Source organism: Callithrix jacchus, chromosome 6, assembly GCF_049354715.1.
Source record: "Callithrix jacchus isolate 240 chromosome 6, calJac240_pri, whole genome shotgun sequence".
In the NCBI taxonomy this organism is placed as follows: domain Eukaryota; kingdom Metazoa; phylum Chordata; class Mammalia; order Primates; family Cebidae; genus Callithrix; species Callithrix jacchus.
The window spans coordinates 109,243,738-109,268,749 of record NC_133507.1 but is presented as its reverse complement, the minus strand read 5'-3'; the positions used below and the strand labels follow the sequence as shown (position 1 = coordinate 109,268,749).

The following is a 25,012-nucleotide window of genomic DNA, read 5'->3' as shown; positions in this document are numbered from 1 at the left end:
CCATCAGGAGGCAGATGGAGGCCTGCATCTCTACGGCCAGTAAGGAGGGACTGGGAAGGGGTCTGGGAGTAAGAAGAACTCTCAGGCTGTCCTCTGTGGGCTTTCCAGACAGCAGCCCAGGTAAGGGACACCACTGCCAGCCTGTTCCCCTCCTGCCTTCCACCAAGCTGCAAGCTCCTTGAAAGCAAAGACTTTGTACTTAACCTGAAATCCAGTTCACATTGATTAACACATTAAAAATGAAACACCAGATTCAGAAACCACCTGCCCTTCTAACTCCTGCCCTTCTTCTAATAACATTAAAAGGAGTTTAAGAAATAGTGACTCAAGCACAGGCCTTTGCCACAGCTTTCCCTTCTGTTAGACACAGCATCTGGTAGATCAAGAAAAACTTACCATTTACCCTCAAAACTAAACACAATCCCTTATGCAATTAACAAAAGCACAATTGTATGTAACACAATTATACCAGACTACAATTACACAAAAGTAATGATGCAGTGTAGATGGCAATGACTCTCATGCATTAGAATATAATGAGGGCTTGCTGGATTAAAAATTAAGGCAGCATGAGAGACTCCTATTGATAAATGTTCCCCTTATTGATTCACGCTTTGCAAAAGGCTGCACTGGCAGATGAAGTAGGATGCTTCCCCGTCACCATTACTAAAGACTATCGGTGTGGCAACCATTCCCTATGATAACTTTTATTCTCAGGTCTCTAAACTAGCACATTTTAATGAAGCACATATTTTATTATCACTTTTTCAGCAGTCCAAATAGAAAAAAAAAGAATCGGAAGAGCCGGAAAATCTGTGTGATTTGCTGATGATTCCACTCATAGTGGTATTGATGGAGAAATGTGTGTGAAGTTTCACCAAGTTGCACAGCTCAATCCAGCATTAGGAGAGACTATGTACTGCGTGGCCAATTTCTGTGTTCCTCAGGAGAGGCACCTGCCACTACTCACTATTTGTCACCCGTCTAGTTGTGGACTGGCTTTCTTCCAATCCATTTTTCTCACTTTTTGAGCACTCTTTCTGCTAGGAAAGACTGGCCGCTTTCATCCATGGTTCTCACCAAGAGCATGAAACCAAATCTCACTGGTACACAGAGCTCAACATGACTGGTCCCGCCCCACATCTCTGACTATATTCACACCAGGCACAGCAACCTACCATCCCTACTGAACTATATTTTATTGAAAGTAAGACACCATTAATTATAATATATACAACGATTTTATATGCCATTATGGAAAATAGATATTGCCAATTCAACTATTAGAAATTTCCAATGCCAAAAAAGTATTTTGAACCGATGAAATACTTGCTATCCATGCCTTCTGTTTCTACGCCAACCTCTCTTCCCCTCCCGACCTCGGCCTAGCCTGCCAGTGTCTCCTCCTTTAAGATTTAACTCCGCAACACCTTCCGAAACATTCTTGGCCTCATTCTCTGGGATCAGACTAAGTTGCTGCTGCCATGTGTCTGACAAATCAGGGCGCATTTCTTGGTCATTTATCTCACTTTATTGTAACGGCTAATTTATTCCCTGATAAAACATAAGCAGAGACCCTGTAACATTAACACATAGAAAAGCACTGAACAGACATTATTCTCCCATTTTGTAAATGATATTTTGACTAGGGTGGGCAGAACTGGAAGAAAGAAGGAGGTAGGCTCTGGAGAGGAAAGAAGGGAACATGGTAAACCTCAATGCAAATTCAGAATCCATCCTCTTTGGTTTTCTGCAGTGTGTCTTTGCCTTTAGAAACTTCTAATGTAAGAAGAGCCATATCCCAGGAGAAAGGGAGAGAGGAAATGAGTTTTTCTGGTCTCCTCTGGGCCAGAAAAGCAGAGGTAGGGGCAATAAGAGCAAAACTCAACCACACCCAGGAGTGGTTGTGTGTTATTGGGCATTCGGGCACCTCTGTTGCAGATTTCCCAGATGGTCCGAAGCTCATCTGCCTGTGCTAGAAAGGACACCCACAGTAGTGAAAAATAACATGGTTTAGGAGAGAAGTAATTCCTTCCTCCTTTTTGCTTTACTTCAAAGTAATCAAATGTTGTTTATGCATAAAATTTTAATCCTTTCACAAATTTGTATTTTGATTTAATTTGCATATTCCATTTACTGCAAGTCAACATGAAGAGAGACTCAACTAATTTAAACCATTTTTCTCTGGGCCTGAAATCCTTTCAGAAATATTTTCCATTAGGCAACTCAATTATGTCTAATGTGGCTAATGTCGGTGGATTAGAATTTTGCTTAAAGAAACTCATATTAAGAACAGTGAGAATGGGAAGGGGGTGGGAGAACAGAGGAGAAGAGACAATAATTACCTGTCTTTGATGCTACACAGATCAATGTGTAAATCACTAAAATTCCCCAGGGAACCTTGCTGAACTGAAATGAGGTCCTTGGGCTGGTTATCAATAAAGATGAGCCTCATGCAGCCTTGGAAAGCCTTAATGGGATTTAAACATTGGGAATCGGTGAGATTGTCAGGGCACCCTGTGGGACAGAGAAAAAAGATGAAGAAGAATGCTGAAATGATCTGTCATTGCTTTGGTGACCTATTGATGGAAGACCTTGAGGTCTAATTATATTGGTGCTTTCTCATTCACAGCAGTGCATACTCTTTCATTGTAAATCCTAGCATTCTCAGGGAGGGGACAGAATTGGTACAAAATAGGGCATACTCAATCACCACAGAGAAAATAAAAAGTGTGGCAAAGGGGATACCGATACTGTAACATCTGTCTCCTTCTGACTTTTTTCTGCCCATTGGTAAGCTAGTTGCTATTCTTCTGCATGGCATCCTTCACTCATCCCGAGGAAGAAACATGTTATAGCTATTTCAGAATTTTGATTCTGTTTGAAACACATATCTAAATCCATGATTCAATTCTGAATTACACGTTCAAAGCAAATTATGCTTTGGGTAAGGATGACAGTGGAGTAATTGTCTGGTTAATTGTTAGCATTAACAGGCTTAGTTCCTGAGAAAGGTACACACAAGAGCGTAACTGGAATTTTGACGTGATGTGAAAAGCAAATCCAGACATTTCGCTGGTTTTGGAAGGAAATACGTGTTTAAATGCATGCAGTTTTAGGGCTGAAATAGCATATGGGAAAGGTTAACACTATACCTTTTTAAAGGTGTTCTTTAAAAACAAATTACACTGATTTAGTGTAGCTTGCAACCAGGGCATAGCTACTTCTGATTAAGATGGGTATTGAGCCTGCAGGTATATGAGTGCTTGTTCTCCTTACGAACTCCATCCCAATGGCTTTAATAGGTTCAGAGCATATGGGAATGCAAGCTTGAAACCATGGCAATAACCCATAAATAATTGGGAATTATTTCAGCCATCTCTAATAGGCAGTCACTGCTTGGCTGTCCCCCGGCAGCTGGTTAACAGCTCACAGGCACACTATAAAATGAAGAGAGATACTACAACTTCTAATTGAAGCTGTAGAGAGAATTTATGTAAGTTGACTATTATTACTGAAACTCATTTTTCACCTTCCTTAAGTTTACAGCCTACGTGTCGGGCGTTTGCTTAAACACTGCTCAAATCACCAATAAATCTTCACCTTCTAAACTCAGGGTCTCTTAAAATTTGTCTCTAAGAAGGCTTCTTCAACTGAGGAGGTGGGAGCTATTTTGTCTCTGAAGCATGTCAGATGTTTATTGTATCATGATTATTAAAAAACATTTTCCTCAAGAATAAATTCAAGGTTGTATTTTTCCATCTGTTGCTGAAATATTGCATAAGATGCAAAATTATGCAGTCTGTGAGGGTATCTTTGGGGACACCAACATCCTTGTTCTACAATCCTTATGATATATTTGTTCTAATCTCTGTTATTGCTGGTGGACTGTGGGAACACAAATCTGGATTTGAATCCTTGATTTGAATCCATGAGCTCTATGGCCTTGCACAAATTATTTCATCTCATCAAACGCCAGTCTTATAATCTATTAAGTGGGGATATTACCTACTGCACAAAGTTTCTGCATGAATTAAATGAGATAAGCCATAAAACTTTTGCAGAGACTGGATGTGCATTCCCTTCCTAAAGAAAGTTGCTGTCCATGCACAGGTGAAGGAGATTTGAGGTAAAAGTCCCAGGCCCTTCCTCATTCTAAAACCAAGCCACAAAGACAATGCTTCCCTCCTAGGAGACCCTGATATGTACACTGAAGCTGTGCAAAGTCCCTTTTGCATTTTAAAGTTTTGACTACATTCAATTGGTATGAGAGATGTGTTCTGTAAATTCTACTTAAGAGACTATGCATAATTTTATACTTCTCTTTAATTTACTAATAGAAAAAAAAGGAAAGTGTAGATCAGACCCTGACTTCTATCTATAGGAGATGGAGTCAGTTTGCCCACCCCCTGCCATGTGGCACACTCTGTGCTATATGTTTAAACCTTGGTCTTACTTAACTTTCTAGAAATTCTGAAGGTGAGCATATTTCCCCATGTTTCAGATTAGGAAGTTTAGGGACTATAAGTATCTTTCTCAAGGTCAGGCAGCCATTGAGGTAAAATCCTTTTCAGAGATTATTTCTATAATACAAACAACTGACTATGAAATTAGATATTAATTTTTAATGGAAGAAATACTTTTGAAAGACTATATATATATATATATATATATACACACACACACACACATATACTTTTATAAAAAATCAGTAGATGCCTAATGATATGTTTTCTTCATCATCAGCTTGCCCTTGTGTTTTTGTCATTGAAAAGGTTCCCAGGATTCACTTAACATCAGAGTAGGCAGAATATGAACAATCTGAACTGGCTTCTACATGTGGAGCTACAGGTTCATGGGCGTCCTAGTTCTTCCTCATTCCTGGCTCTCTGTGAGCATGGCCTCTAGGGATGTGGGGAGGGAGAGGACAGGGGACTAAGATAGCAAAGTGGCAGAGAAGTAGTCTAGGTGCTGAGCATGCTGGTTGTGCCTTTCCACCTGAATTTTGCCTCTTTCAGGTACTGCTGACTCTTGGTACACTTTCTCCAAGTTTTCAGCTGAGTTTCTCCTTTCCAATGTGATCACAGGGCTTGGAATGGCTACAGAAAATCTCCATTGGATGTGTTATATAACACCAGCTCTTGTAGCTAAAGTTCTTTTCTTCCTCAGCACTGACCTAGATAATGTATATTTGCACACAGCTGTGAGAGATTTTGTTTCTCATTATTTTGAGATTGAGGGTGTGTGTGTGTGTGTGTGTGTGTGTGTGTGTGTGTTGGGAGAACCGTCTAATTGACCAAGCCAGAACCATCATAGTGAAATAATTGCCCACTTATTTTTCCTTCCCTTTTTATTTTCCCTCTTAAATGCTGCAGAAGTTACCTCCAAAGTAGTAGCTATTTCCAGAATAAATCTGCACCCAAGTGCTGTCTGGAGCCGGGGGTGCTGCTTCATTATCCAGAGTGAGTGTGATGCGGTTCCTTCTGGCGTTGATGCTAACAGAGTGCCACAAGCCATCATTCAAGTTACTGCCTGCAAGAGAAACAAGAGAGCAAGCATAGAGATGGTGGGTCCAGACTGCTTGGAGAGAGGGGACTCATTTCCCTGCCTGCTGCCATCCTTGTCATTCTCAGTGCAAACCCCATTCCTCACTTGGCTGGATACAAGGCTTTGGAAGGTTCATAAAAAGCATCATTCTTCCTCTTTTTATAACTTGATTCTATTCTCCTCTTTTTTCTTAAGTGGCTTAACTACTTCTGATATGTTTTGTTTGAAAGTTTAAAAACAAAAGGGAAAAATATAAAATGTTGTACATACCACAACCAAAGCCATGTCACATATTCTGATCTATTGTTATATAAATGCAGAGGAAAAAAAGAAAACAGAAAAATGAAATAACTCAAAATGCTTCCAGCAATTTTTTCTTTGAGTGGTAGAGGTATAGGCAATTTTGGTTTTCTCATACTTTTCTACAAACAATTTTAGAAAAAAGTAAACTATTTTTACAGTAGATAGGGAAAGCTGGATTCCAATGATGTACCAGGCAGAGGCAGCCTCCTCTTAGAGAGATAACACACTAATCCAATTGCAGCCTTTTACATACTAATTAAGTGACACTGCCTAAGTTACTCACCTTTACTAAGCTCTGATTTTATTGTTTGTAGATACTGTAATTCCTACTCCTTATCATTGTTAAAGAGGTCAAATGAGAAGGGGCAGGACAGTCTCTAGGGGCACTGGGAGAGAGGTAGTGCTTGTGTAAAGTTCTTTTCTCTCCTGTTCCAATGTTTCCGCTGTCTTTGGTGTACCCTGTGCTGCTGACCTACCTCACTGAGAAAACTGTATTGGGAACTAGTCATGAAGTTTCAACTATTTCTTCTAAAGAGTTTATCATCTACTAAGAAAGACTCTGTCCTGTTGGTGCAAAGTGCTTGCTGGAGAAAAGAAAGTCATATTAACTGATATGATCACAAAGAGTTGTCTGTGACAAGAGCATACAGCCACACAATCCTAAATTCTAAACAGTCATTTATTATGTCCTGTTACACGCTGAGCTGTCTTTCGTCTCAAGGTGTCAGTTTCCTCACTTGCAAAGAGGACAATGATTGCACTTACAGGCCATTGTGAGGATTATATCAGTTAGTCCAGCAGTGTATGCAGAATAGCTCATGTCAGCCATACGTGGGCAGTCACGTTAGCTTAAAAAATGAACGGAGCTGCAAATACAAAATGGTCTTTGGCATTCGAGAGTATGGATATTAACATCACATCATACCCACACTGGGGTAGTCCATTGTTAAAAGGCAGAGACATATATAAGGAGGATTAAAATGTCTTTTGAGTTCAGGCTAGTGGGGTAGACAGAGAAGTAAGCAAATACCACCACCACTTGCAATTCTGGGTAGAACAGCAATATGTGAGCAGAGAAGACAGAAAGCCTAACTAACTCCATGTGAGGATCCAGGAATATTTCACAGAAGTGAGTGACAGTTAAGGGAGGTTTTGGAAAATGAACAAGATTTGTAATTTAGGAAGAACACACTAATTGGATTAGTGTGTTCCAGGAGACAGACAGAAAAAAAGAAACAACAGTCTGGACTGAGAAGCAGGAGATGACAATATGAAGGCAGCTGGAAAGAGAATTGAATCACCCAGGGTCTCACATGCCAGGCTCAGGAGGACTTTAAACAATACGATTTGACAAATAATTCTGGAAGGCACCTTCCCCAAACCAATTCCATCAGAATCTCTGGGGATGGGCCCTAGGCATCTGCATTTTTTAAAAAGCTCCCTGGGTGGTTCTAATATGCAACCAAAGATGAAAATCACCGTTTTAAACGTGGGAGTCCACGAGGGCTATTTAGAATGGTAAAGTCTGGGTCAGGGGTGTTTATTCAAACAATCAGCTAGCAAAAGAGCCAGTGATAGGAGCTGGGAGGAGTCAAGGGTGGAGGCAGAACTCTCAGGGCCTATTGCTTGCAGAGTTCCCATGAGGCAGAATGAGAGGATATCACCTAAAGTAGCAGCAGTGAAAATGCAAAGCAAGTGATGTAGATTCAGAGCCATTTCTCCAGGTAAAGTAGACCTGCCTTGGTAGAGCCTTCTGGAGCAGACCCAAAGCAGCAAGCTAGGAAGAAAACACTTGACAATCACCGCAGAGGCATGCCAGACCCTCACAGTGGCAAGCAAAGTGCTGGTGCCCTGAACTGAGTTCAGATGGCTGGAGAGGCTGCCTTGGGGGAAGCACAGCACCCGGCTTGGAGCTGTGTTTGCACCTGGGCAGCTGTGACCTGTCTGCTCAGAGCATCCCAGATGTAGGACACCTGAAGTATTTTCAGTCATATCCCTCAAAGTCAGTCTCCACTGCAACTCTGAACATCTGTTTGGGTGGAGAAGAGAATCCAGAGGCTTCTCAGCCTGGTGGTCCCAGTTTCTCTCAAAGGCAGTTGTCCTCAGACAAGAACAAGGTTTGGTTCCTTGTCACAGGGATTCTGCTAATGAGACAGAAAATCTGTCAGGTGTTTCTTGGTGACAAATAGTTGACTTCTTTCAGAGGTATTTGGGGAGCACAGACAACTGTAAGTCCTTTTTAAAAACTTTCATTTGCATACTCCTTTGAATATAGCTGCATAACACATGGGACTGCATTTGCTGGTAAACTCTAGACTGGAAAGGAGTTAGTAACTAGTTCAGAATAAAAGGTCTAAATACTCCCTAAGGGCCAAGCGCCCTGCTAGGCATCTGGGATACAGTAGAGAAGAATGTATTTATAGAGGCCACACTAAGTGTCTACTCGATTAGGTATCTATCATCTATTCAGGTTACAGGTAGCACTGGCCTGAGGAGAAGTCTGCTCAGTGCAAGTCTGTAAATCATCTGTTCTGATTGTGGCTACTGTCCTCTGCCCACATCGACATCTATGTCTCACACAGTGAGGGTTTGCTTGGTTGACTGTTGTCTTCTTTTCTTTTTGGTCTGCTTTTTCTTCAGTTTGACCTTTTCCTACATGGTCCCCACTCCCAGCCTGGGTGTAAAGTTTAGCTCTGTGGAGGAGAATTATTAAAACAATAGTTATTGATGCAGGTATTACCTGGGGAACTTTTGAAAATACAGAACCTGGGATGTACTCCAGGTTAATTAAATCAGATTTCTTGGGATTGTCCCAGGACGAGGAAGATTCAAAGGTCCCTTGGGATTCTGTTGTGCAGCCAGGGTCAGAAGCCACTCCATTGGAGGTGTCAGAAGAGAAAGAAAAGAAGCTGGAAAGTTGGGAATTGCCCTAGAGAGTTGCCCAGGTATGAGTTCCAAGGCAAGTGAAGTGGTACATCCCCAGCTAAAAATCTCCACTTTTACCCAGTGTGTATTGTCACTTCCTTCTGTTAATGAATCCAAAATAACATCCCTAGAGACTCAAATACTCTCTTGAAGGTGCTAGCAGAAGTGCTATTAATTATACACAAATTAGGGAGAATACATCCTATCAGATTGCTTTTCCACCAAACCTCCTTGAGATAAATAGCTTTGAAAGAATAGACTTGTCCAATGAGGAGAATAGGAAAGCAACACCTTTGAGGACAAGAATGTCTTGATGGGGGAAAAAAATTCTCCTAGGGGAGAAGAGCAGGTTATTTAGGGCCCATATGGGGCACTTAGCACCCCCATGATTTAGGGACCAAGTCTTAAAAGATGGGATTTTGGATCTAGAAATAGATGAGGACAGACATAAAATTTCTGAACCTTAAAGAGATGTAAGGTATTATTTGCCATCTCCCAGAATGTTAAAGAATGAAAACTGATTATACTCAATCTTAACAAATATTGAAGGAAACAGTCAATTTTTTGTTTCTTTTATTGCACTTTAGGTTCTGGGGTACATGTGCAGATCATGCAGGATTGCTGCATAGGTACACATATGGCAATGTGGTTTACTGCCTCCATCCTCCCGTCACCTACATCTGGCATTTCTCCCCATGTTAACCCTCCCTGACCTCCACATCCCCCCCTGCTGTCCCTCTTGTCCCCTGCAACAGATCCCAGTATGTGATGCTCCCCTCCCTGTGTCCACGAGTTCTCATTGTTCATCACCCGCCTATGAGTGAGAACATGAACTGTTTGATTTTCCATTCTGGTGTAAATTTGCTGAGAATGATGGTTTCCAGATTCATCCTTATCCCTACAAAGGACATGAACTCATCCTTTTTTATGGCTGCATAGTGTTCCATGGTGTATATGTGCCACATTTTCCTTGCCTAGTCTATCGTCGATGGGCATTTGGGTTGGTTTCAAGTCTTTGCTATTGTAAATAGTGCCACTATGAAAATGCCTGTGCATGTGGCTTTATAATACAATGATTTATAATCATTTAGATATATACCCAATAATGGGATTATTGGGTCAAATGAAATTTTTATTTCTAGTTCCTTAAGGAAGCACCACATTGTCTTCCACAATGGTTGAACTAGTTACACTCCCACCAACAGTATAAAAGTGATCCTATTTCTCCACATCCTCTCCAGCATCTGTTGTCTCCAGATGATTGCTGTTCTAACTGGTGTGAGATGGTATCTCAATATGGTTTGATTTGCATTTCTCTAATGACCAGTGATGATGAGCATTTTTTCATTTGTTTGTTGGCCTCATATATATTTTCTTTGAAAAGTGTCTGTTCGTATCCTTTGCCCATTTTTGGATGGGTCTGTTTGTTTTTTTCTTGTAAATCTATTTTAGTTCTTTATAGATTCTGGTTATTAGCCCTTTGTCAGGTGGGAAGATTGCAAATTTTTTTTCCCATTGTGTCGGTTGCCAGTTCACTCTAATGATTGTATCTTTTGCTGTACAGAAGCTCTGGAGTTTAATTAGGTGCCATTTGTCTATTTTGACTTTTGTTGCCAATGTTTTTGGTGTTTTGGTCATGAAGTCCTTGCCTATGCCAATGTTCTGAATGGTTTTGCATAGGTTTTCTTCTAGGATATTTATGATGTTAGGTCTTATGTTTAAGTCTTTAATCCATCTGGAGTTAATTTTAGTATAAGGTGTCAGGAATGGGTCCAGTTTCTGCTTTCTGCACACTGCTAGCCAGTTTTTCCAATACAATTTATTAAACAGGGACTCCTTTCCCCATTGCTTGTTTTTGTCAGGTTTGTCAAAGATCAGATGGTTGTAGATATGTGGCGTTGCCTCCAGGGCCTCGGTTCTGTTCCGTTGGTCTATATCTCTGGAAACAGTCAATTTTATACGTTGTTTGTGGCAGCCTAAATTTGTACATTCTTTCTGGAAGGCAATATAGCAATAAGTATCAAAAATCCCAAGAATGCCATACCTCATTTCCTATGAATTTTATTCTGAAGAATTATTTCTAAAATAGTAACAGAACTGTAGCCAAGATTTATAGTGAAGATAGTTCATGACATTATTTACAATAGCAAAACTTCTCTTCACCCATATTTCCAGTAGCAGCAGGCTAGCTAAAGCAAATGTGGTTTATTCCTAATATGGTATATAATGTAGTCAGTAAAAATAATAATGTCCAAGAATGCTACTGATACCATGATAAGAGGAAAGCTCTAAATAAATAGTACATGCTGCATGATTCCCATCTTGTTAAAAGCTACCACCAAGAAAATCACTGCAATAATGTAGAATGAAAGAATCACAGGTTATTTTTGTTTTTTCTTGTTTCTTTTATGTTATACTGGAATTTTCAATGATTTTTAATATTCATTTTTTAACATCTTAAAAAAACTGACAAACTGTTTAAGCTGAAATAAAAGACAGAAAACTTTTTTATTCTTTTCACTTTTGTTCTCATGGCTTCTCTCAGGTGCTGGAATTCAGCCTAAGGCATCAGTATAAAAGGTTCCTTATAAAGAGAGAGAGTTAAATAGACTGTCCTGTGCTTCCCTAGGAATCAAATAAAGACTTGGAAGATTTTTTCCATGGAGAAAAAAAGAATGACGGTTTTCATCTTTGCAACTGAACTTGCAAATGAACCTTTGAAACAGCCCAATTGTAAAAATAGCTAATAATACATCATACTACAAGTAACAAATGCCTACAGTGGTGCCAAGCACTTTAAATAATAAAATTCCTAATTCTTACAATAGTCCTGGAGGTCAAGTTGATTGTCCCCATGTAACAGATGTAACAGAGAAAAGTGGAGAGGCTGCCCAGGGCCCCATGGCTGCACAGAGGCAGAGCCAGCGTTCAAAGGGAAGTGTGGATACTGGGGCTGAACTCCTTTTGCTCATCACACTGGCAACTCCAGCCAGCCCTGACCTGCTCCTGCCATCGCTTTGATGACCAAAAAGCTCTGCAAAGTCTTATGTTCTGCTACTGAATTCCACTTTGCTTTTATTTTTATTATTTTTTTGGTAACAGATTTATCGAGATAAAATTCACGTATCATACATGTATCTAAAGTGTGAAACCCAATAGTATTTGATAGATTCAGAGTTATACAATCACTACATTCAATTTTTAAAACACTTCACCATCCCCCAAATGTACTCTGCAACCTTGATATACTGTTCCCTAATCCCCTTATCCCTGCACCTCCAGCCCTGGTCAACTACTAACCTACTTTTCTGCCTCTATGGATTTACCTATTCTGGGCATTTGATATAAATAAAATTATACATTATGCTCTATTTTCCGACTGGCATTTTTCACTTAGCATAATGTTTTCAAGATTCATCCATATGGCACGAATTAGTACTTGTTTTTTTTCTTTCTTTTTTTATTTTTATTTTGAGATGAATTCTCACTCTGCTGCCCAGGCTGGAGTGCAGTGGAGTGCAATGGAGTGTGATCTTAATTCATGCAACCTCTACCTCCTGGGTTCAAGTGATTCTCCTGGCTCAGCCTCCCAAGTAGCTGGGAATACAGGTGTCTACCAGCATGCCTGGCTAATTTTTTTGTATTTTATTGGAGATAGGTTTTCATCATGTTGGCCAAGCTCGTGGTCTTGAACTCCTGACCTCAAGGGATTCACCCGCTTCAGCCTCCCAAAGTGTTAGGATTACAGGCGTGAGCCACCTTGCTTGGTTAAATCAGTACATTTTTATGGTTGATGGATACGTGGATTGTTTCCACTTCGGGCATCATTATGAATAATGCTACTGTGAACATTTGCATACACATTTCTGTATGAACATGTTTTCAATACTCTTAGGTGTGCATATAGAAGTGCAATTGCTGAGTCACAGGGTAATTCCATATTAACCCCTGAGGAACTTCCTGACCTTTTCCAAAGTGGCTGCACTAGTTTACATTCCCACCAATATCTTTGCTTTTAACAGTATCAACTTCAAGCTTTGGTTCCATCCTTTTGTGAATCACCTAGCTTCTGAAAAGAATAAAATTAAAATTAAACTTTTGTTTCTCAGGATGTCTACTTATGTCAGAAATTAGAATTCTAGTCACTTGTTATTACTTTGATATTATCTTTCTAGATAAAATTTAAAAATAGTCATGGAGCATGTAATATATCTTTTCAAATACTTTTGGTAATGAGATCTACACAGCCCTTTACAGCTCACACTTGATGAAACCGAGACTCAGAGAGGTTAAGAGATATTCTGAGTTCCCAAATTTTTGTTTTACAAGGGTAGGGTTTACAGTTAAAGTGGGCTTTGTCACCACTAGCCCTGGGTATTCTGGACTGGCTGATTATTTATTGGAGGTAATTGTCTTATGGTATACCTCCTATGTCAGATGTGCAGCAGCACCCCTGCTCACTAGATGCTAATAACAATACCCCACCACCACCATAACCATCCATCACCACACCACAAACTTTCATTACCAACTACACCACCCTCCATTACCAACACCACAACCCTTCTTCAGAAATAACACAACCCTCCATCACTAATACTATAGCTTTCCATCACCAACACCACAATGAACTATCATCAAAACCACAACCCTCCATTACAAACACCACAATGCCCCATGAGCAACAATACAAACTTCCATGACCAATACCACAGCCCCCATTACTACCAGCACAACCCTCCATCACCAATACTACAACCCTCCATCACTAATGCCACAACCCTCTGTCACCAACACCACAACCCCTCTTCACCAACACCACAACCCTCCATCACCAATACCACCTTTCATCACCAACACCACAACCCTCCATCACCAATACCACCTTTCATCACCAACACCACCCTCCATCACCAACACAACCCTCCATCACCAACACAACCCTCCATCACCAACACCACCCTCCATCACCAACACCACCCTCCATCACTAACACCACAACCCTCCATCACCAAAACCACAACCCTCCATCACCAACACTACAATCATCTATCAATAACACCACAATGAACCATCATCAAAACAGTAGCACTCCATTAGCCACAACACAACCTTCAATCAACAATGCCACAACCCCATCACCAACACCACAATCCTTCATCAACAACACCAAAACCCTCATCACCAACACCACAATTTCTATCAATGACACCACAACCCCCATCACCCAACACTATGACAAACCATCATCAAAACCAAAACCCCATCACTAACACTATAACCCCATGAGCAACAGCACAACTTTCCATCACCAACACTGCAAGCCCCCATCAACAACACCAAACCCTCCTTTACTAACACCACAAACTCTTATCACCAGCATCACAACCCTCCATCATCAAAACTACAACCCTCTATCACCAACATTGCAAGCCTGCATTACCAACACTGCAAGCTCCCAGCACCAACATCACAAACCTCCATCACCAACATCACAATTCCCCCTTAACCGACAACACAATCCCCATCAACAACACAACCCTCATCACCAACACCACAACTCTCCATCAACACTGCAACCCTCTATCACCAACACCACAACCCTCATCACCACCACAATCCCCCATCACCAATATCACAACCTCCATCACCAAGACCACAACCCTCCATCGCCAACACTACATTCCTTCATCACCAATACCACAACCTTACATCATCACCACCACAACCTTCCATCACCAACATTACAAACCCATCACCAACAGTACATTTTTTCACAACATGGAAGATGGTTGAGGGAAAAGGTAAGTTTGGAGGGAATGAAAATTCTTCCTTGGCTCAGAGCCCTTGAATTAAATAATTTTGAGGTTGCAGGGCCTTGATACACTCTTGTACTCTGGCTCTCTTTTTCTCTAACCCCACCAACTCCTCCGTAAAATTTCTAACACATCTTTGCACTTCAAATGTCACCACATTTTAACATCTTATTTTTATGTTTTGAAGACAATATGAAAAGCAAGATCATAATGTTTCAAGTCACTTTGCAACCAAGTGACTGTTCAGGACCCTTAAGCATCAGCCATGACATTACAGCTAACAAAAAGACAGCCCAGGCCAGAGCAGAGTCCCCAAAGGCTCTGTTTCTAACACTGAAGATAACTTGTTAATGATTTCCTTGATGGTTTTATTCATCTCCTTGCTAAAATCCCTACCACCTACAATTTCCAGAAATTTATACAGATTTCTAAATTCTCTAAACCTATTTCACCATCTGTAAATTAGAAACAAAACTGATTGGCTTGACTTGAAAGTTTCTAGGCTTTATCTTCCCCCAGAAAACTCAATTCAGCCATCTTTCTATGTCCTCTCATATGTGATCTTATTTAACAATTCAAAGGTAGCTGTCAACTTTTGTTGATTATTCTCACAGTCAACTTTTGTGAGAATAAAGTGGGCACTATATGAATAATTGAATAAGACAGTCTGAAAATGTCAGTCACATAGAAGAGTACATTACCATAACCGGTACCATTATGCTACAGTTTAGAGCCTCAGTTATGTTTCCCTTGTACACTGTTTTTCCATCAATTATCAATTTCAATTAACTTTTCTCTACATATAGTAGATTGAATACACATATGCCTTCACATTCCCTCTCTTACTTTTGTTCTATTCCTTATCCCTGAAGCTGGACATTTCTGTGATGGTCCCCCACTTTTCCCAACCTCCTTTCTCTTTCTGATAGAGGACACCTTGCTAGATTCAACTACCTAAAGACCAAGTTATCATGGACCTCATGACAAATACCCCTCCATTGGGTCATGGAGCTCAGAGAATGAAAATCACACTGCTTAGCTGTATAATCTACTCTTTCTGTAACCAAGTCTCCTTCTGTCATTTCAGGCCATAGTCCAAAATCCTTATAAGATTTCCCTACTCCCCCAAGACTAGTGTGTTTATTATGCTTCAAATAAACACACTTAGTGAATTAGGGCTTCCACACCCAGCCTCTGCCCCATCTATATGCTACCCTCACCATTCCCTGCTATAGAAATTCATAACCCAATCTTCCAAGGCCAAGTTTTCATGTCAGCAAATCCTCTCCTAAACTGTACAGACAGAGAACATATGTTTTATTACTTCCTATCACAGCCACCTAGCACAGAGCAGGGCATATAAAACGTGCTGAATGATTGATTGATTGAATAAATGAATAAGTTAATAAATCAGAAAATGAATGAAGCAGGTTTTCCTTGACTAGACTAGTGCATGGTGATTTCTCTTTCTAAATTCCTGTAGCATCTGCTGTCTGATCGTTTATTTAGTTCATAATATTTACTGCCTTGTGGTATTAATTAACAATCCATGCATGTAAGTCTCCTCTTCCCAGTGGGATGACAGGTACCTGGGAGTCAGAGTCTGAATCATGTTTTGGGAACCCCCAGCATCAGCAGGGCAGCATCCTGCCCTCTCCAAATGCTCATTGATGGATTGAGCATCAGACCGCTGAAGCTCCACTGCCAAGTGTCAGCAGCAGGCCCTCTTGTGAGCACTGGCCATAAATCACAGGTTAAACCTTTCCTAGTTATTAATGCCTGGCTCATATTTCAAGGTAACCTGGATCCTGAAAACCCTTGATCAAAGAATAAAGGGAATTATCTGACTTTGCCATCTGCTAGAGTCTGATAGGAAGTCACAATACATTTGTGGTTGATGGTGAAGGTGTGGTTTCCTTAGTATAAACTTGAATGCTGAGATCAAACATCCATAGGCTAAATGTTAAGATAAACTCCAGAGAATTATTTTACTATTCTCCCAAAATATAGCACAAACTCTGGGGTCCCTGACCAAACTGTTCCTTCATCCTTTGTCCTCTGGGCCCCAGGCCCAGTAGTCTTACACCTCTGTTTTTTGTTCTATTTCTCTTCTCTTATTAGAACATTCTTTCCTTCTCTCTTTATTTGACCAAATTCTATTTATTCTTCAGAACCAAGCTGTGATATCCCCACCTCTAGAAAGTCTTTTCTTTCTCACCTGTCCTGTTGCCTCTTCCCCATGCTTCCCTAGTGACCCAGGCACACGTACTACTATTCATAAATGCCTTTTACTATCTCTTCTAACCATGCCTATTAGCTCCTGGAGGGCAGTACCTCACTCCCAGGTTCAACCACAGTACCCAGTGCAGAGTATATGTCCAGAAGGTTCCTAAAGCCAATGGAAGCAAAGCAAATTATATGAGAGAATGTCAAAGTAAAAGATATAAAAGCAAAAGGGAGGTGATAGCAGGTTTACAATAGGATAAATCTGCTATGATTTTTTTTAAAAATCTAGCTTCTGTAGTGCCTCATTTGAGTGAGAGATAAAGAAAAAGAGTGAGTTAAGAAATAGAATGTTTTGATTGTCATTATCCAAAACTTAAAAAGCTGAAGATGCTCAAGAAATTACTACTTTGGTAAACAATTCCAACCTTTGCTTGGTATCTTAAAGTTCACACAGTTGCACTTCTCAGTTTTGTATAACATAAAATGCTTCATCATGTTGTTATCTTCTGAAACTCAAATTCTGTGCTCAACCAGACAGCGTGTTGTGACAATCACAGCCCTGTGGCTATCCACTTATTTGCCCTTGCTAATGAGATTTTCTCATCAACATTATCTTAGCTCAAATACCGAGGCATTAATGACAACTTAATTGAAGCAGAGGATGAAGCTTATGGCCTCATCATGTTTACTTGATGTGCAGGTGGTGGCTAGCTACAAATGGCTTCTACAAAAAAGGGCAATATTTGGGAAGCAGCTCTGTTAATTGCAGGCCTGCAGCCTATAAGCATCTGGTTGCCAGCATTCCACAGGGTGGGCACTTCCATCCTGCACAGTGCAGCTCTCCAGGTCATCTCACTACCTCTGAGGCCTCCTCTGACCTTTATCTAAATAGTACTTCCCCTGAGTATAACTCATTCCTAGGTGTAACTCATCCCTAAATTTGACACATTATGCAGCATATAATTGTTGTAACAGAAATGTTTGTTAAAAATTTCTAACTCTTCTTTCTCTGTTAAAATTATATCATTCAGAAATGCTGTAAAGGCCAACTCCACTAGTTTATTCATGCATGTGGCAAATAGCTATGGAAGACATGTGGTAAGCATGGTGTTGGACCAAGTCTTGGGAAAATAATATTCTTGTTTCCATGGATGTTTACATTTTTAGTAATGAAAAGGCCATTGAACAACAATTATATAGACATATTAATATACATTGCATGAGCTGAATCGTGTCCCTGCAAAATGCATAGGTTGAAGTTCTAACACCTAGTACCTAATAACACAATTGCATTTGCAGACAGGATCTTTAAAAAGGTAATTGTGGTAAAATAAGTTTCCATATGTTTCATGTCCTTACGATCAGAAGCTATTTGTCCTTATGAGCAGAAGCTATCTGAACGGAGACATGCAGAGAGAAAAGACCATGTGAAGACAGAAAAAAGACGACCATCTGCAAGCAAAGAGAGAGGCCCACAGAAGAAATCAATCCTGCCAACATCTGGATCCTGAATTTGTGGCCTCCAAAACTGTGAGGAAATACATTTCTTTTGTTGAAGACACTTAGTCTGTGATATTTTCTTATAGCAGCCTGAGCAGATGAATACATACATATACACACTTAGGGCAAACGTTACAAAGGAGAAAACGAAAAGAACAAGGTACCTGGACTGCCTTGAAAACGTTTCTTGAGAAAACATCAATTGAGATTAAATTCTAAAAGCTAAGGGGGGGTCATGTCAAGCATAGCTACAGGATTATGTATTTTATTTAACGCAAATGCAGTCAATGATCAATAATCATCAAATACACATTCATTATGGCTGTTGATCCAAGAATCTTATCATATTTTAAGCGAGAGAACAAGCCAGTCACAGAAGTCTACCAGCTATAAAAAATTAACAGATAGAAAGAATGGCTTACTTTTTTTTTTTTTTTGGAACACCTTCTCTCTAATTAATACTATTCAAGGAATTATAAAAAGAGTGAAACATTATAAGGTGGTTAAGGAAATACGATAAACACTATTGCTTGCTCCTAGGAATAAATGGGATGAGCTGAGATGGCATCACCAATAAGCCATTTGCGTTGAGTGTAGACACTTTTTCATGGTCTTTTCTTGATTTCTGGTTCTTGGCTGGCCATGTTGCCTTTTGTCCAAAGATTCTGTCTGTCCCAGGTGATCAGCTTTCACCTTTTGCCTTTTCAGCTAATAATTAGCAAGTGGTATCAGCTGCCAGGGTCAGATCTCTCAGTTTGGATTCTTTCCCCTCACATTCTGGATTTCATTCTATTGTGCCAAGACCATGTCTTTAAAAGGTAGATTCACCCCTTAATGCCAAAAATCCCAGTCTGAGTTTGACGCCTCTGGTGAATTTAAGGGAGTACACTGTACAACTAGGAAGCTCTGGGGAGAAGATGCTTTAATGGAATCCAAAATGGGTTCTCTGCCTGCCTCACTGCTGCTTGCTTTGCCTCCTGAAGAGATGTTCACATATACCAACCGTCAGCTATAAGAAAGCTGGTCCCAGAGCCAAAGACCCTTGCTGTGTCTCTGCCTGGTTTTCTCTCTGCATGAAATAGCTTCAATACCTACAACTAATATTGTTCCTCTATTAACATAGTTTGAAGACCTAGTATATTTTGTCAACCCTCCTGCCAATATAGGCAAACACACACACACACACACACACACGCACACACACATAGTTTACTGTCATCTAAGGAAGGTTCCAAAAACAAATCCTATTTGCATTTGGATATGTGTCTCTTAATTCTCTGTAGGTTGTGAAGAGCCATAGCATGACCTGCTTTTAAGATCATGCAAAATAACTAATCCACAAAAACTGTGGTATCAAAGAGGCCAAATTTACTTTTCTGACTCCACAAAGTGCACCAGAGTTTTGGGAGCTGAGATGCTTGACCTCTGGCAAGAGGCCTGGCTCTGGGTACTCCCAATCAATTAGGACCACTTACGCCAGTTTCAGAAGAAAAGCCTTGGGCTGATGATTTCTTTGAAGATAATAAGGTGTGAGGTTGGCCTACTGTTTTTATTTCAAGCAATCATGGATAGTGCTGGAGGGAGCATCCTTGATTCTAGACTGATCCTCTCCTTCAGCAAATGAGGACAGTGAGGCTAAGGCAACAAGATGTACTCATGTCCTGCATCCGATTAGAGCACAGCTAGGCTGGGGCATGACCACTGAAGCCTGAGTTCAAGCTCTTTGCCCAGACTATCTGACATTTTAAGAAGCACTGCAAAAAAACAAAAACAATAAACAATACTTAAGCTAAAACTCCGTACCTCCTTCTTTCGATTCTCCTTACCTTGTATTTTCCCATCAGAAAAATAAAAATAACATTGAAATGTCAGATCACTTTCAAATAATTAGAGTGGTGCCAGTTTTCTCTTAAGATTGCTTACCATTTCACATGACATTCAAAACATTCTGCCCTATTCCTTCTAAGAAAACAAACCAGGTGGTCTCTTTTACCTTTATAAAATGTCCTGTTTTCTTAGTAATTCAGGTTGTTTTGAAAATACTAAACTCCATTCTAAGCATCTCCATAAAAACTTTTAAAATGACAACCACATCTTTCGTTAAAAAATAGAACATAATATCTATTGCTCAATGAAAGGGTGTAGAGTTGGAGAGATCCTCATGACCACATGACCATGTGAGATGACCCCATGGCACCTGGTATCTTATGAAAAGTAAGAAAGAACTGGAAGCCTAAAATGTATAAATTAGGTTATCCAGGTAATTGCTCATTCACTGAAGAATTGCCTAAGTGGATTTTCTGATAAGGTTCACAGTTCAATATGACTCGTAGAAGGTGTTCTCTGCTTCAGTGAAACTCATGCGTTTCCACATGGGGCAAGGATCAGATCTCTCAATTTGAATTCTGAGAGAGCTAACCTTGATTCATGGGGCACAGGGGAAATTAGAATGGGAAAGACTGCACAAAGTAGGGCAACGTACTTAGAAGTACGCAGATAGGCCCTTACTGAGGTAGACCTTAATTGGTAGCCTCCATCCTTAGATGATAATCCTATTAAGGAATCAGTACTGAGCACCAAAAGAAGTCTGAAGAAAGTATGACCTATTTTCTCAATGACTGTATGTGTGTGTGTGTGTTGATATATAAATGTGTGTGTGTATGTGTGTGTGTGTGTGTGTGTGTATACACACACACACACACACACATATATATAATTTACCTTTTTTTAAGTGGAGTCTCACTCTGTCACCTAGACTGGAGTGCAGTGGCACAATCTTTGCTCACTGCAATTTCCACCTCCCATGTTCAAGCAATTCTCCTGCCTCAGACTCCTGAATAGCTGGGACAGGCATGCACCACCATGCTCAGCTAACTTTTGTATTTTTAATAGAGATGGGGTATCACCATGTTGGTCAGGCTGGTCTTGAACTCCTGACCTCAAGGAATCCATCTGCTTCGGCCTCCCATATTATTTACTTTATAATAGTATACAGTTAATTTTAGCTAAAGTACACAGAAGTCTATAAAAACAACAGACTTCCAATCTAGTGTGAATTCCAAGTAACACAAGAATAAGACCGTCAAGTAAATTGTTTTTGAAAGACACAGTTTTAGACATAAATAGCCACTTTCCTTAAGAGAATTTTGCAGATTTGTCTATAGATGTAAAACAGTTTCTTTACATTTAAGTTATTTAAGCAACGGACGGTCTAAACAATGGATATGAGAGCAGCAAGACACTGTGTAAAGACCATGAACTTGGGAATTCTAAGGAAAAATCTGAGATTGAACATCACTTTGGCTACTTTAATGTAAATTCGGATTCTCAATTTCTTTCTATGAGTGCTGGTATACTAACCACCTTAGAAGGTTTTGTGAGTTTTTCTACAGTTTTGTACGACAAGGCCCTAGCACAATGCCTAACTGGCAGAAGATCAACAACGGCTGCTAGTTCGACTTTCACATCACTTACAGTGAAATGAGGTCTTCTACCTTACCTCATACCCATATACATAAGGCTTGCAAAAATAGATTATAAAGATGACAAAAATAGATAACAAAGAAATATACAAGAAAGGTATACCACTGTTGTCCTTCGTCTTCCTGAAACTTCATCCCTAGAATAACTAAATTCGGATGTCTTCTATTTTGAGATGCATTTAGTTTGCACATCTCTCCTTGATCTTCAATGCAAAGAACACTAAATAGGAACTACTTCCTTCCTGAAAAGCCATGGACAGTGCACAAAGCTCTGGGAACAGGGCTGAAGGCGCGAGGCATCATTGTGCTGCCCTTACCAAAGGAATTACCTTCTCTTTGAGATCCAGGATGTCATAACTAGTCTCAAATAAACCTTTTATTATCTGTGTTCTCTGCTCCGTTTGTGACACACCAAGTGTCAAGGATAGCCCCATTGGCCCTTAAAAAGTATAAGAACCATTGTCATCATTTTTTCATTGTTCATATGAGATGGTGATCTTTTATAAAGCCAATATAAGCTCAAGTACTTTGAAAACAAATTTCCTCAGAAATGTAATGGAAGAGAAAACTGTTTTGTTTTATTATTTCTTTGTTCTTCCTCCTCCAAGATAGGAAAATACCAGAATACACAAAACCATGATCCATTTTCCCCCCAAAAAAGTTCACATTTTCCAAAACGTAGAAATTCTCCCTAGGAGAGAATTATACAAGAGTTATGAGAACACTGGCTACACATTTTAAAACTTCTTTTTGCTGGTTTCATTTTCTGAGAGGTGAGTCTGAAATAACTGATGATTTGTTCCCTTTCTGCAGCTGAGTTAAGTGGTAGCTCCTACCAGACTCTCTTTCAGTCATAAATGCATTTTAATGGACTGACAGGTGCTTAATAATACAGGCAGCACCTGGATTTTTAAGAGCAACGTCCTGCCAGGGCCTTCCTTGTATTAAAACCACATTTTTGACCTGAGGCCTACAAGTCTCTGTATTCAAAAACATCTCACTGATTAGAGAGAAACAGCTCGGTTCCAGCTCACATTTTTCTTTTCCAAATAAGGAGGATTGAGGTTTAACTTTTATAATTTCGAACATGAAAAATATTATAATTCTAAGTGATTAACTCACCTCCATTACTGGAAATCTAATAAATTTTATAAAAGTCCTCTGACTGCACAAATTCATTCTCAACTTTTATGACTTTGTAGAATGAGGCCCCTTCTAGCTATACGTCTTGAGTCAGCACGGAAGAAAGAAAAATGTGTTAAATAGCTACTCAACACTTTGTGCAGTATTTGAGATATACTACCTCATTTAATTGCCCGTACCAACTTATAAAGCAATTTTTTTTTCATCTCCTGTGATAGGAAGTCTCTAAAATGATCCTAGATAATCTGCGCCTGCTAATACTCATGCCTTGGTGTTATCCCCTCCATTTGAACATGAGCTGGACATGTTTACTTGCTTCTAAGGAACAGAATATGTCAGAAGTGATGAGATGCCATTTTCAATATTAGATTATAAAAAGACTGAGGCTTCTATCTTGGGTGTTTTTTCTCACTCTCCCTTGGCAACCTTCTGAGAGGCTCATGAAGAAAAGCTTATGAAAGAAACCAAAATATTTCACCCCAAAATACATTTCTTTGACACATTTTGGGAGGGCTGTTCAGAAAGCAGTAGACCTGTAAAGCTGTCTCTCGTGGGGTACTTGCATCTGTAGAGAAAACCTGCATCGATACCAAGGCTTTCTGTGAGGCTCTTCTTTGCTCAGATCTATGACTGAGAGTCTAACACATTTAAGAATCTGAAAGAGACATTTATCATTTATTCTCTTTAAGGGCTGCTACCTGTATGACTTTATCTACATCTTAAGTCCACCTTGGCAAACAGAACCTCCTCTTCTCCCCCTCAATTACCTGGCTTGCCACACAACCTGATTTACTACCATACCAGTATTTTTTGTTGTTGTTGTTTTGTTTTGTTGAGACGGGAATCTCATCTTGTCATCTAAGCAGGAGTGCAGTGTTGTGATCACGCCTCACTGCAGCCTTGACCTCCCTGGGTTCAGCCCCTCCTCCTACCTCAGCCTGCCAAGTAGCTGGTAATACAGGCATGCACCCACATGCCCAGATGATTTTCAGTTTTTTGTTGAGATGGGGTCTTCCATGTTACTCAGGCTGATTTTGAACTTCTAGGCTCAAGAAATCTCCCCAACTTGGCCTCTCAAAGTGGTAGGATTACAGGTGTGAGCCACCGTGCCTGGCCCATAACATGTTTTAGCTATACTCCAAACCCCTGTTCTTTCTGTAATCTCAAGATGGCATAAAAGCATCAATCAACTGCCATTTCTTTGGGCTTTAATATGTTCTATGACTTTGTGACTCTTGTGCATACATATGCATGTAATAATACGTGTATTCATTTTTCCTGTTAATTTGTCTATTATGAATTTCTTTTATAGACTCAAGTTATTGTAAATAACTTGAGAGGAAAAATTAGAACTTCCCTACATGTTGAAGTGGATTTTCTTAGGCCTGCCTACAGTCACATGAGGAAGTGTGGAAGATCTTCCACCATTTAACCTTGCCATGGATGCAGCCCCCATTGGCAATTTGATTGAGAGCTTATGGGAGACTCCAAGCCAGTCACTAGCCAGCTGGCTCCTGGATTTCTGATCCACAGAAACTGGAACATAACAAATAATGTGTTCAACCATTAAATATTGCTGTCACTTGATATGCAGCTATAGATGAATAATACACCTGAGTTTACGTATGAGACAATGTTTATCCAGGGCTAGAGGAAAGGAAGGAAAAGTGTTATTAATGTTTTTAAACTTGACCACCTGAATTCCCGACCCAGGCCCTTCTGCTATGCTCAGGGGTTCCGTGGCCCATTTTGTTCACTTACAGACATTTGAATGTCTCCCATGATTTGACAAGACCAAAACTATGAGAAAAGAAAAACAGCCCTGAGCAGTCTGAACTATGTGAGTTAAGCAAAATGTATCAAGCCCAGAGAGATGTCAGTATGAAACTTTAGTCACACACCCTTCCCCTGAGCTCATGGCATCCATACTCTGGGCAATTGTTCAGCCATTTTTATCCTGACTAGTTGCCTTATTCATTATCTTCTTTCTCCTGGAATCTGTGATGCAAAGAACAGTGCACAGGCAATTTTTAGCTGTTATAATTTTATTGTAAATTTCTGATAAACAAT

At 40.0% G+C, this 25,012-nt stretch overlaps 1 protein-coding gene across 1 annotated transcript in view; it reads right to left on the bottom strand.

Annotated features, from left to right (window-relative positions):
• The window catches only part of CNTNAP5 (contactin associated protein family member 5), an 875,887-nt gene that overhangs the window by 388,449 nt on the left and 462,426 nt on the right, over positions 1 to 25,012 (bottom strand). The window contains exons 9-10 of the mRNA XM_008999044.5: positions 5,383 to 5,532; positions 2,346 to 2,517 (exon numbers count right to left, since the gene is read on the bottom strand). Coding sequence (XP_008997292.1) covers positions 2,346 to 2,517; positions 5,383 to 5,532 — 322 coding nt within the window. The remainder of the gene's footprint in view (positions 1 to 2,345; positions 2,518 to 5,382; positions 5,533 to 25,012) is intronic.